General features: G+C 46.8%; 1 protein-coding gene across 1 annotated transcript in view; it reads right to left on the bottom strand.

The window, feature by feature from the left end:
- Positions 1-14,805, bottom strand: part of fhdc1 (FH2 domain containing 1) — a gene marked incomplete at both ends in the record, with an annotated part of 64,580 nt that overhangs the window by 37,013 nt on the left and 12,762 nt on the right. Inside the window, 2 exons of the mRNA XM_084318410.1 lie at positions 2,240-2,325; positions 3,823-3,925. Of these exons, the coding sequence (XP_084174536.1) occupies positions 2,240-2,325; positions 3,823-3,925 (189 nt within the window). The remainder of the gene's footprint in view (positions 1-2,239; positions 2,326-3,822; positions 3,926-14,805) is intronic.

The raw sequence follows: 14,805 nt of genomic DNA, 5'->3' as shown, positions 1-14,805 counted from the left end.
TATTGTATAGTATTTTATGTCTCTCTTTTATTACTATATTATAGTATGCAAATATAATGACAATAAAGTATAATCTAATCTAATCTTAGAGATGCACTATGTACTTGCCCGTCATGCCTGAGAGCTGGTGAATAAGTCTGTGAATATAGTAGTGTATTCACTATGTCCAGATTCTGCATTACCAACTAGGATGGCAAGAGTGGAGAAGGTGAACGTATAATACTATAGAGCTGGAATAGAGCTTGGAATGTGGTTTATACGGGTTGAAAACAGCAAGACAGCGTCAGCCCTCAGGTCTATGGGGTCAGGTGTGATATGACTGGCGAACAGGAGACTGGGGAGAGGATCCGATACGGCCTTTCCCCATGAAGGAGCTTTAGGTCTGATATTGAGCATAGTGTGACTTAGGAGTGTGTTAGGAGCTGGTATTAAGCATAGTGTGACTTAGGAGTGTGTTAGGAGCTGGTATTAAGCATAGTGTGACTTAGGAGTGTGTTAGGAGCTGGTATTAAGCATAGTGTGACTTAGGAGTGTGTTAGGAGAAAGACGGAGAGGCTCAGTGGAGAGACTTATGTCCAGACTAAAACGATTTTGTTCTGGCAGCCTGAAGACGGTACTTTCTGATACCACCTCCCAGAGTGCGCAATTCTGAAGACGCCTGAAGACGCCCCCCCATTGCGCCACCATCTTTACAAGCGATACACGTCTTCTCCTGAACCGATGACGCACACATGACACACATGCATGCTCAAGCTGTGCTCTCTCTGTCCGAAGCGGAGCGGGGCTCTGCTGTGCTTACACTTATTTGATGCAATACACGATACTAACTAGAGATTAGCGTCACATAGCTGGCCTTTTTCTGAAAACCCAAGCACATATTGTTCCATAGCATACGCCTTCAGTTGATCATGACAAATCCTCTTTTACCTTGACGATTAAAAAGCCTCCATAATTTAGTAAATAAAGCTGTAGCCACTAGCCAGCCAGCTAGCATTGATGCTATTCAAAATGCTATCCACATTAGCTAAATAGCTAACCAACTAAATACAGACAACGTTTTCTAGTCAAAATGACTGGACACACACAGGGACAAGTTAAACATCAATCAATTAATTTATTCCAACAGGTAGTTTGAGCCGCGGTCTCTCCCTCTCTCTCTCCACTCCCGAAGTACGTTGCGCCGTGTGTCTCTGGAAAAGTAGGTCAGCTCACTTCACTTCTTCTGTTTTTATTGGCGGTAGGTAGGCGCAGGTAGGTGCAAACTGCGCATGCTCCACTCTTCTTCTCTGATTTTGGTGTTTTATTGCGGCAGCGTTTCAGCGGTTCAGTGTTCTCATTAGGACGCACTCGTTTTTTAAAACGATTTCGGAAAACTTTACGGAAAACCTTTTTTAAATGAAAACGAAACAGACCAAAATCGTTTTAGTGTGGACATGGCCTGTAGAAATAACTGTCTTCACAAGAATCTCTCCTCACGAAACATTGAATCAAATGTCCTGGACAGTCATATGAAACTGGTTCCTTTGACAGAATCCCCATTCGATTCTCTGCTCAAAAGATGAATAAAGAGGCAAAAGTACTGTCAGCTAATGAATCTGACTATGGTTATATATTAGAAGTAGAACATGTCAGAAAGCTATCAAGCGTTGCAACAAATCTCCCCCTCAAACCTCAGCAGCAGTATTGGGTCAAATTAATACCATAACATGAGTATATACAGCAAAAGGAGCCAACTGATCTGTCTCAAACCCGCCCTCTTTTCCTGACCCTCACAACTGTCGCTTCCCTCGGACAAACTAAGGTTTTGATTGGAGCGACAGTTGTGATTGGCGGATCAAGGATCACCTATAAGTAGATTATTCCGCTTATACCATGGTAACTTTCCAAGAATATAAAATAAATACATTAGCACATTTTTGGTGAAGGTTTTTGCACTTGGTGCAATTGGTGTGCTTTCCTTGCTTGCTGCTTGCTGCAATTGATAATGAGGTGACAGCTGTGCTCTTTAATGTTGCTATGGTTACCGGTTGGGTAGCGGATGAATTTAGAATAGTGACTAAACTCAAGCCAAACTACATGTGCATTAAACGGATTTAACGCACACCTGCCAGCCAATCAGAAAAGGGTATTCAACCAGAGACCATGGTATAAGCCCTCTTAATCCACTGTGTGCTCTAAATAAACTGAATAAATATGTTCATAGGTCATACAGTATGCTGCCACTGAGAGAGAACCTTACCGTGGCACCTGGATCAAGAGATGCATAAAGGAGTCGACGAGTGTGAGCTTGCTTGGGTCTCCTTTAAACGCTTGTAGTTTCTTGATCTATGGAGAGAATAGAGACCACATAAACTTAAGGTTCTACAATCTACTGTGAAGCAACTAGGCGTTGGCGCAAACAAACGCTATAGACTAGAAATGATTAGACCGATGATGCGTTTGTAAAATGTGTTCACCAGGCTTTATTTTCATCGTTATCGTAAAGGGAGGTTCGTCTTAGTATTTTCTATGATTTCTTAAACTTGAATTAGAATAAGAAAATGAGAGAACATGGTGTTCCTTTCTTTCACTATTCTTATTTTTTCCTTCCCTTTCTCCCTTTCCCCAATTTTGTTGTTGTGCCAATTCCCTTCCTGGTCGTTGCGCTGCCCTACTGTCGGTCTGGGGAGGGTGTAAGACTATCACTTGCCTCCTTCGATACATGCAGAGTCACCAGCCGCTTCTTTTCACAGCGAGGAGTTTCCTGGCCCTTTCAATACCACACTACCAAAGGGTTAACCCTTTCACTTCCACATGACAAAGGGTTAACCCTTTTGCTGCCACACCACAGAAGGTTAACCCTTTCACTACCACACTACAGAGGGTTAACATTCTGTAGTGTGGCAGTGAAATGGTTAACCTTCTGTAGTGTGGTAGTGAAAGGGTTAACCTTCTGTAGTGTTGTAGTGAAAGGGTTAACCTTCTGTAGTGTGGTAGTGAAAGGGTTAACATTAGGGGTCCTACTAATCACCACAAAGTAACAGAAAATACCAGAAAAATACCCAAAAATACCCCAAAAATACCCCAAAATACCCCCCAAAGTACCCCAAAATACCCCAAAGTACCCCAAAATACCCCAAATGTATGTAATGTAATGTCATTTTGGGGTAAACACCATGGCTTCCCGCCCCCGAACACTGCCCTGTTGTGTCGGTCCGGACGACTGACCAAGCCGGAGGCACCGCTGCTGGTAACTGAACCCACGGGTCTCTCTGTGGTGGTTAGTTGAGTACTTAGACCTCTACACACTACCCAGAAGGCCCAACTATTCTATCACTGTTTCTGTTTCTGCATATTGCAAACACACACACGCAGACGCACACGCGCGCACACAGACACACAAAGGTTATTTGACAGGTGTAAAAACCTTGACTTAAGCGGATAGATTAAAATGGATTTTTGATCACAGGGGTTTTGTACTGGCTGAATATTTAGAGAAAGCTTGGGATAAACGCACGGAAATAACATATTATGTGATGTATTTTGGCCTCTGATGGTGTGCAGCACGGTGTAGCTTAGAAACCTTGGGAAGTGATTGTTATGTTCAATTGTTGTTTTTGGTGTCTTATAATCCCGTAAGGGATGGGTCGTCGGACATGACACGAAAATAAAATGTCATTCATTCATTCATTCATTCATTCACAGACACACACAGACACACACACACACAGACACACACAGACACACACAGACACACACACACACAGACACACAGACACACACAGACACACACAGACACACACACACACAGACACACAGACACACACACACACACACACAGACCTCCTCGGTCTCAGGCAGGAGCTTCAGCAGGTCTCTGAGCAGCTCCGCCCCGTAGATCTGTCCATGTCCCTGTCGTATGTCTTCCACGATGGAGCGGTTGGATCTGGAAGACCATAAGATAAGATCAGATAAGATGTTCCTTTATTGATCCCCTTGGGGAAATTCAGGCATCATAGCAGCATGGGGGAGGGGGGAGGGGGGGTACAGGTAGTAGAAGACATACAGGTACAGGTCACAGAATTATTGTACAGTGGAGAAGTAAAAAATAAAAATAGAATAAAAAGGCAGTGTAAACAATATAACAATATAATTTATGGGTAAGTGTCTTGACTTTAGAATGTTTGTGTAAAGTAGCGTTCAAATAACGCTACTGTAACCGAATTTAAACCGCATCATAACTCCTTACAAAAACTACACCGAGAGTTTCTGCCGACCGCAAGTCCAACCATGTCACTTTTCAAAGGTCGTCTTGTGTTATTACGAGCCCCGCTACATTAACGTTGGCTATAGCTAGCTAGCCGCACGGCCATATAAGTTAAAGTTGGTAGCTAACGTTATATTGATAGCTATAATGTTTCAGATAGCAAGGTGGAGAGCTACATAATAACATTAGGTTGATAATGGTGTCAGTGTTTCAGATAGCAAGGTGGAGCGCTGCTCTTTGTTGACTAGTAGAGCTTTGGTTGAGAGAGATACAGTGCTGTCTCTTAAAACTCATAAACAAGTCTTGAGCAATTGATTGAAAATTGTATTAACAGATTGCAGAATGGGTACAATACAGTACAGCTCAATACACACAATTGTTAAGGGGATGCAGACCAGAGAAAGACTTTCGTCTTGTTTACATCAGGGTCCCCCATTTTCAATTCATCATAACATTATATGACATACATGATATACAGATAGACAATACTGCTACATCTATACATTTATGACATACCAGATTTACAAATACAGTACTGTTTGTGATACAAAAAGAGTAAAAAAAAGAAAAAAGAGAGAGTATATACATTTGACGAAGAAACTGTACATTGGAGGAGGTGGGGGGGGGTTGGGTAGGTGGGGTGGGGGGGGGGGGGTTGTACATTGGCGGTGGGTGGGGTGGGGGGGGGGGGATGGGTAGGCGGGGTGGGGGTAACTGTACATTGGATTATCGACCAAACCTTACTTGGTCCAAGAAGAGGGTCTCGTGTATTACTGGGTTAGGACATTTACTGTACATTGGAGGGGGTTGGGTTAGGACATTTACAGGGGCCAGTTTCGAATTGCAGTCTCCCGTAGGTGCTCCTTGAGAGTGGTTTTAAAAGTGGGTAGTGATTCACATTCCTTTACAGCTGTGGGTAGGGCGTTCCACATTGATGTGGCATAATTGCGAAACGTGTTTAGTCCCTTGTTTGAGCCGAATCTGGGTTTAACATGATTTGTGGAGCTCCCTCTGGTGTTGTGGTCGTGGTATTCACTGACCTTTGGAAAGTATTTTGACATGTACATGGGTACAAGCAAGACGAGTTAGTCTGTTGTGCGTATTGTATGGGAGGGATATGATGACTGTGTGTAACTAGGAGGGATATGAGGACTGTGTGTATGTGTAGCTAGCTATAGGAGGGATATGAGGACTGTGTGTATGTGTAGCTATAGGAGGGATATGAGGACTGTGTGTTTGTGTAGCTAACTATATGAGGGATATGAGGACTGTGTGTATGTGTAATTAGGAGGGATATGAGGAGACCACAGTCTTAAACACACGCACACACACACACAACACAAGATACATGCACATGGACTATTGTTATTGGACACAAGCCACACACATGGACCCTGCACTGCACCTTAATTATAATACACCTGTGATTATAGTATACTTGTTATTAGACACACACACACACACACACACACACACACACACACACACACACACACACACACACACACACACACACACACACACACACACACACACAGTACTTGATTAGAAATACAAAAAACAATGCATTCTTTTTTTAAACCTTACAGAGGTGTTCCATAGACTCACATGAATTGTGTAAAAGTGCCCAAATAGTGAAAGAAATAGTTATTAAATAATTATTTAGCTAATATAGATAGCATAGCTTGCTGGCTACAGCTCAACACTATGCCATGGGGATACTATTTACTAAATTATGGAGGCTTTTTAATCGTCAAGGTAAGAGAGGATTTGTCATGATCAACTGAAGGGGTATGCTATGGAACAGTTTGCCGCAAAAGCCAGATCAGGCTCAATAGCTTCTGCACCACGAACGCAACTACTCTGTACGACGCCATTGTTGTTGTGATGTTGGCTGAGAGTTTGCGCATGCGGGGTAAGGGAGAGGTGGGCCAACGCGTCATCGGTTCAGGAGAACACGCGTATCGTTTGTAAAGATGGTGACGCAACGGGGGGCGTCTTCAGGCGTCTTCAGAATTGCGCACTCTGGGAGCTAGTATCAAAAAGTACCGTCTTCAGCCTGCCAGAACGCAGTTCCGTGTGGCAGAACGATGCAAACGATCAAATACTTTGCCTAAAACGACCAAAATCATTTTAGTGTGGACATGGCGTAAAACGATTTTGATCTTTTTCGTTTCGTTTTCATTTAAAAAAAGGTTTCCGTAAAAACGAAAACGTCTCAAGATAATAAGTGCGTGCCACAAATTTACAAAATAAATGTCTTTCCTGTTTTAGACGTCACTCTTTTATTTTGAAAACCCCCAACCGGAAGTGTTGTTGTCATTGTTTTCGTTAACTTGTGTGTCCGGTTCTGTGCTTTTGAGCCGATGCTAGTTATATTTCGTTATAGCTTTGCCCTCTGCTCTATTGGAACTGTCCCTTTAATCATATGCTATTATGAAAACTTTCAACCACATGCACGCTCCACACCTGCCTGGCTACGCCCACATCCACTCACACATAAGCGGGGCCATGGCCATACTACCAGCTCCTTCCCTACTTTCACCACCGTGAAGTCCGTGTATAGCACCTCTTCAAGTTCAGTGCTTAAAGTAGTTAGTTTAGTTATAGGAGCTGTGTTGGCATTGTCTTTTGTTTTTCCCTATCTCACTAATTTACGGGAGAAAAAAAGGTTCTGTGCTTTTGAGCCGATGCTAGTTATATTTCGTTATAGCTTTGCGCTCTGCACTATTGGAACTGTCCCTTTAATCATATGCTATCATGAAAACTTTCAATCACATGCACGCTCCACACCTGCCTGGCCACGCCCACATCCGCTCACACATAAGCGGGGCCATGGCCTGGCCATACTACCAGCTCCTTCCCTACTTTCACCACCGTGAAGTCCGTGTATAGCACCTCTTCAAGTTCAGTGCTTAAAGTAGTTAGTTTAGTTATAGGAGCTGTGTTGGAATTGTCTTTTGTTTTTCCCTCTCTCACTAATTTACGGGAGAAAAAAAGGTTCTGTGCACCTTGTATGAGCACCTTGTAGGAGCACCTTGTAGAGCACCTTGTAGGAGCAGCTTGTAGAGCACCTTGTAGAGCACCTTGTAGCACCTTGTAGAGCACCTTGTAGAGCACCTTGTAGCACCTTGTAGGAGCAGCTTGTAGCACCTTGTAGGAGCACCTTGTAGCACCTTGTAGGAGCACCTTGTAGCACCTTGTAGGAGCACCTTGTAGCACCTTGTAGGAGCACCTTGTAGCACCTTGTAGGAGCACCTTGTAGCACCTTGTAGGAGCACCTTGTAGCACCTTGTAGGAGCACCTTGTAGAGAACCTTGTAGCACCTTGTAGAGCACCTTGTAGCACCTTGTAGAGCACCTTGTAGGAGCACCTTGTAGGAGCACCTTGTAGAGCACCTTGTAGCACCTTGTAGAGCACCTTGTAGAGCACCTTGTAGGAGCACCTTGTAGAGCACCTTGTAGCACCTTGTAGAGCACCTTGTAGGAGCACCTTGTAGGAGCAGCTTGTAGGAGCAGCTTGTAGGAGCAGCTTGTAGCACCTTGTAGGAGCAGCTTGTAGCACCTTGTAGGAGCAGCTTGTAGGAGCAGCTTGTAGGAGCAGCTTGTAGGAGCAGCTTGTAGCAGCTTGTAGTAGCAGCTTGTAGCATCTTTTGGAGCACCTTGTAGGAGCAGCTTGTAGGAGCAGCTTGTAGGAGCAGCTTGTAGCACCTTGTAGCAGCTTGACACCCAATTATATACACCTATTAAGCCAAATGATTCCTCCCAATTACAAAACATTGAGGCCTGCTTGCTTGCCGTCAAAAAGTGGATGTCGCAAAACTTTCTACTCCTTAATGCATATAAAACTGAGATGTTAATTGTTGGCCCCCCAAACCACAGAGGCCTGTTTCAGGACATCTCCCTCAACTTTAATACTTGTCATGTATCCCAGAGCTCCACCATAAAAAACTTTTATTCCTCCCTCTCATTTAATGCATATATAAAAAATGTCACCAAAATTGCATTCTTCCATCTTCGTAATATCGCAAAAATTCGCCCCATTTTAACTCTGGCTGATGCTGAAACCCTGATTCATGCTTTTGTCTCATCACGTCTGGACCACTGTAATGCACTTTTTTTATGCCTACCTAATTCAAGCATCAAAAATCTTCAACTCGTGCAAAATGCGGCTGCACGGATACTAACTAGGAAGAATGTGATGGCGCGACTCAGGTTAGTCGCTGTCGGTTTCGCTCAGCAACGATTGTGCACACTTTTAGTTATTATGTTTGTTTTTACTACTTTTTTTATGGAAAAATCACTGGCGGGGACGTCATACGACCGGCAGTCACTTATTGACCTAAACTCCGGACTCAAAGAGGAGTTTAGAGACACTTTATGCCTAGATTGGCCACCGGAGATCAGGCGGGACAAGGACAAAGGAGCCGGCAGGAAGAAACACAGAGGGAAGAGAGGAGGAATCAGACTGAGGTTAAAAAGATCTGCTTACCGCCCGGCAATCCAATCAATCTTTCTGGCGAATGCACGTTCGTTGGAGGGGAGGATGGACGATTTGAGAGCGAGGGTCCGATTCCAGCGAGATATGAAGAACTGCAACGTTGTGTTACATGTGTTTCACGGAGACATGGCTGAAGCCAGCGACCCCGGACCATAGCGTCTCTCCCTCTGACTCCTTCACCGTCTTCCGAGCGGATCGCACGGAAGCCTCCGGTAAGAGCATCGGCGGGGGGGTATGCCTTCTGACCAACAACAGCTGGGTTAATCCCATGGAGGTAAAGGTACTCTCCCGTTCATGCTCCCCGGACATGGAACATCTCTCCATTCAATGTCGCCCCTTCCACCTTCCCCGAGAGTTTACTGCAATCATCATGACGGCAGTGTACATCCCTCCCCAAGCGAACGCCGCCAGGGCTCTGGCGGAGCTACAGGATCATCTAAACACCCACCAGATCAAACACCCAGACGCAGCCATGATCGTAGCCGGTGATTTCAATCAGGCGAATTTGAAGAAAGTGATGCCGTCCTTTTTTCAGCACATCGCCTGCTCCACCAGAGGAGGAAACACTCTCGATCACTGCTACACCCCGTTCAAAGCCGGCTACATAGCTGTACCGGCTCCGCCACTAGTGGGGGCGACTAGCACGTCCGACCATGACTCCATTTACCTGATACCTGCGTACAGACAGAGATCACGTGACGCCGTCGTGTCACGTGAGGCAAAAAAATGGTCCGACCAATCAGAGGCCACGCTTCAGGACGCTCCAGAGGACGCTGACTGGGGGATGTTTCAAGGAAGCGCCAGTGACGTCAGCGAGTTCGCAGACACGGTCGTGAGTTTCATAACATCACTTGCCGATAGTATTGTCCCCACAAAGAAGGTGCGGGTGTTCCCAAACCAGAAGCCATGGGTGGACAGTACTATCAGAGCAGCTCTGAAATCTCGCACCACTGCCTACAACCTGGGCAGAGAGTCAGGAAACATGGAAGAGTACAAGACAGTCTATACTCTGCGCAAGGCTGTTAACTTGCAAAACGGACGTATGCTGACAAAATGGAGACACAAATGGCACAGAATGACACAAGAGGCTTATGGCGGTGACTGAGGACGATAACTGACTATAAAGTCAGTGCCCCCTCAATGGGGAGCGACGACGCCTCTCTCGCGGACAAACTCAACTCTTTCTACGCTCGGTTTGGTGCAGACAGTGGCGCCGCTAGCTCAACGGCTAGTGACGTCACTGGCGCGCCGGCTGCTGTGGAGGGGGGGGGGGCATCCGCGGGGGGGGCGGGGACGCTCTCTCATTGTCGGTACACAGTGTGAGAAGAGCATTTATGCAGGTGAACACCAGAAAAGCTGCTGGCCCAGATGGAATAACAGGACGCATACTTAAGTCCTGTGCTAACCAGCTAGCCCCTGTGTTCACCGCCATATTTAATCGATCCCTGGTGGAGTCAGTGGTCCCTGCCTGCTTCAAGATGTCTACCATCATCCCTGTACCAAAGAAAACCTCCCCAACATGTCTCAACGACTACAGACCGGTGGCACTCACCTCTGTGGCCATGAAATGTTTCGAGAGGCTGGTCAAGGATCACATTTGTGCCTCCCTCCCCAGTGATATGGACCCTATGCAATTTGCATACAGGCCAAACAGGTCCACTGATGATGCGGTCTCCCAAGTACTGCACAGCACCCTCTCTCACCTCGACCGCCAGAAAGGGGGCTATGTGAGACTGTTGTTCATTGACTACCATAGTCATTCATTCAACACCATAGTCCCCACCAGACTGGTGGACAAGCTGATCGAACTGTGTCTGAGCTCCGCTCTGAGCGCCTGGATACTGGACTTTCTGAGCGAAAGGCCCCAGGTGATCAGGGTGGGGGGTCAGACATCCAACACCATCACCCTGAGCATTGGGTCCCCCCAGGGCTGTGTTCTGAGCCCCCTGCTGTACTCACTATACACACACAACTGTGTGGCCAAGTTCAGCTCCAACTCCATAGTGAAGTTTGCGGACGACACAGTGGTGGTGGGGCTGATCTCTGACAACGACGAGAAGGCCTACCGGGAGGAGGTTGAGGTACTGGAACGCTGGTGCCAGGACAACAGCCTGCTCCTGAACATTGGTAAAACCAAGGAGCTGATCGTGGATTATAGGAGAGGACAGCAGGAGACACACACACCACTGAGGATAAACGGGGCTACCGTGGACAGGGTGAGCAGCTTTAAGTACCTGGGGGTCCACATCTCAGAGGATCTGACATGGACAACACACATAGACTCAGTCGTAAAAAAGGCGAAGCAGCGCCTCTACCACCTGAGACAGTTAAGGAAGTTCAGAGTATCTGGAACGATACTCCAGTCCTTCTACTCCGGAGCTGTAGAGAGCATCTTGACTGGAAACATCACTGCCTGGTATGGAAACAGCACGGCACAGGACAAGAAGGCCCTACAGAGAGTGGTGCGCTCAGCCGAGCGTACCACGGGTATTGCACTACCACCCCTGCAGGTTCTATACAACAAGAGGTGCAAATCCAGAGCCTGCAGAATAATGAAAGACCCTCACCACCCCAACAACAGCCTGTTCATGCTGCTGAGGTCAGGCAGATGCCTGCGAACACCAGCTACTAGGACAGAGAGACTTCGGCTCAGCTTCTTCCCCCAGGCCATCAGAGCCTTGAACACTGAACTCTCCACACACAAGCACACATGAGCACACACACGACACACGACACACGACACACGCTCACACACTAGCAGCCACTTTAACATGAGCAAGCACACACTCATGCTGCACACGCCCACACTTATGGCCACTAAGGAAAGGTCACTTTAAGAATAGTATAGTATAACTTGAGATTGTATAATATAGCATGTACATAAAGACCCAGTGCCTCATCCGTAGCTAACAGTGTATCGCTCTATCTATCCAATCTCATCTCCCGATACTCGCCCGCTCGTGCTCTGCGCTCACAAAATGCGGGGCTTCTATCGATTCCTAGGGTTAAAAAGAAATCCGCCGGCCACAGAGCCTTTGTCTACCGCGCTCCCTACCTGTGGAACAAATTACCTGCCATCGTCAGGGGCGCCTGCTCTGTCGAAGCTTTTAAATCCCTGCTTAAGACCCATCTTTTCTCTCTCTCCTTCAACCTACCCTGATCTCACCTGGTCTGGGACTGACCTTTAGATTAATCTGTCTAGTTTAGTTAGAATGTCTATTTTCCCCCATGTTCTGCAGCACTACAAACATGGGAACTCTCTAACCCCCCCCCCCCCCATCTCTCTGAGTACCTGTCTCGTAGTGCTGGTGATGGATGCCTCGGGGTCTTGGCCAAGATTGCAGTGACTGCTCTACATGCACCACCGAGGCCATGGATCAGCTCCTTACCGTCTTCTGTCCGTGGTCTGTCAACTTGTCTGTCAACGTGGTTTCATTGCTGGGTTAAGTACTTCTATTCTATTCACATAATATGCTTACTTCATATATCTATTCTATTCACATATATGCTTACCACTTGTATCTATTGCTATGTCCGCCCACTACAATCACGCGAGCTGTCTAACGCCTGTCCCGTCTCCCTGTCTCCCTGTGAGTTGCTGTCCCGGAATTTCGGATGTCCCGTGATGAAGACCGGGAGGATGCGACTCTCTCTGCGTGCCCTCCTGTCTCCCTGTCTCCGGAGGTCTCGTAGTGGTGACCGGAGTGCTGGACGTCCCGCGATGATGTCGGGGGGGTTGCGACCCTCTCTGCGCCGCCCCCTATCTCCCTGTCTCCGGCTGTCTCAGAGCGATGACCGGAGTGTTGAAAGTCCCGTGATTAAGACGGGGAGGATGCGACCCTCTTTGCGCCGCCCCTGTGCCTCAAATAGATTCGCTATCAGCTCTATTTTTAATCTTTCAAAATGTTCGGTTGCTATTGCATGCACTCATCTGTGTTTCACTACACACATGAGTGCATGCTTACCACTGTCAGTCTGCAACACTATCACCGACATCTAAGAAGGGAGATCCCCCCTTGAATGGCCCTTCTAAGGTTTCTCTCACCAAGGTTGCCTGTGGTGTTTTTTTCCCTATTGTTAGGTTTTAGTGAGTTTTTCCTTACCTTCGCGTGGGGTATGTCTGGGAGTGTTTGCATTCATTCATTTATTTGCATTTATCTTAAATTTGTTGGACCTTATGGTGTTCTTGTTTTGTTCTTGACTTATTGTTATGTTTCTTCTTGACTTGTTTAAAGAAGACGTGTCCGGCCCATGGGGACATTAACGTGTGTTGTCGGGCCTTACAAATAAATTTGATTTGATTTGTAGGAGCAGCACCTTGTAGGAGCAGCTTGTAGCACCTTGTAGCAGCTTGTAGCACCTTGTAGCAGCTTGTAGCACCTTGTAGCAGCTTGTAGCAGCAGCTTGTAGCAGCTTGTAGGAGCAGCTTGTAGCACCTTGTAGCAGCTTGTAGCAGCGGCTTGTAGCAGCTTGTAGGAGCAGCTTGTAGCACCTTGTAGGAGCAGCTTGTAGCACCTTGTAGGAGCAGCTTGTAGCACCTTGTAGCACCTTGTAGAGCACCTTGTAGGAGCAGCTTGTAGCACCTTGTAGAGCACCTTGTAGGAGCAGCTTGTAGCACCTTGTAGGAGCAGCTTGTAGCACCTTGTAGGAGCAGCTTGTAGCACCTTGTAGGAGCAGCTTGTAGCACCTTGTAGGAGCAGCTTGTAGCACCTTGTAGGAGCAGCTTGTAGCACCTTGTAGGAGCACCTTGTAGCACCTTGTAGGAGCAGCTTGTAGCACCTTGTAGGAGCAGCTTGTAGCACCTTGTAGCACCTTGTAGGAGCACCTTGTAGCACCTTGTAGGAGCAGCTTGTAGCACCTTGTAGCACCTTGTAGAGCACCTTGTAGGAGCAGCTTGTAGCACCTTGTAGGAGCAGCTTGTAGCACCTTGTAGCACCTTGTAGGAGCACATTGTAGCACCTTGTAGGAGCACCTTGTAGCACCTTGTAGGAGCACATTGTAGCACCTTGTAGGAGCACCTTGTAGCACCTTGTAGGAGCACATTGTAGCACCTTGTAGGAGCAGCTTGTAGGAGCACCTTGTAGCACCTTGTAGGAGCAGCTTGTAGCACCTTGTAGGAGCAGCTTGTAGCAGCTTGTAGGAGCAGCTTGTAGCACCTTGTAGGAGCAGCTTGTAGCAGCTTGTAGCAGCTTGTAGGAGCAGCTTGTAGCACCTTGTAGGAGCAGCTTGTAGCAGCTTGTAGCAGCTTGTAGGAGCAGCTTGTAGCACCTTGTAGGAGCACCTTGTAGCAGCTTGTAGGAGCAGCTTGTAGGAGCAGCTTGTAGCACCTTGTAGAGCACCTTGTAGGAGCAGCTTGTAGCACCTTGTAGGAGCAGCTTGTAGCACCTTGTAGGAGCAGCTTGTAGCACCTTGTAGGAGCAGCTTGTAGGAGCAGCTTGTAGCACCTTGTAGGAGCAGCTTGTAGCAGCTTGTAGCACCTTGTAGGAGCAGCTTGTAGCAGCTTGTAGCACCTTGTAGGAGCAGCTTGTAGGAGCAGCTTGTAGCAGCTTGTAGGAGCAGCTTGTAGCAGCTTGTAGGAGCAGCTTGTAGCAGCAGCTTGTAGCAGCTTGTAGGAGCAGCTTGTAGCACCTTGTAGGAACAGCTTGTAGCACCTTGTAGGAGCAGCTTGTAGCACCTTGTAGGAGCAGCTTGTAGGAGCAGCTTGTAGGAGCAGCTTGTAGCAGCAGCTTGTAGGAGCAGCTTGGCCGGTGAAAGGCTAAGGGACCACCAGCCCTGACAGTAAAAGGTGACTGAGGGTGACACGCCCCTGATGATGATGATGATGATGATGATGATGATGATGATGCTGCTGATGATGATGATGATGATGATGATGATGATGATGATGATGATGATGATGATGATGATAAATAGTTTTATTTTCGGTCTTTGTTTAAAGATCAATCAAAAACACACATGTGTGAACTTTCAAAAGGAAAAGAAGAAAAAAAGAGAAAAATAAATGTTTGATGCTTTACTCAAAACTGTACTTATTTTATCCTTCAGGGCCTTTTTAAATC

The sequence above is a fragment of the Notolepis coatsorum genome (genome assembly GCF_963971535.1).
Source record: "Notolepis coatsorum genome assembly, chromosome: 7".
NCBI classification, from domain to species: domain Eukaryota; kingdom Metazoa; phylum Chordata; class Actinopteri; order Aulopiformes; family Paralepididae; genus Notolepis; species Notolepis coatsorum.
The sequence above is the reverse complement of the archived record's forward strand: the minus strand, read 5'-3'. Positions and strand labels throughout refer to the sequence as shown.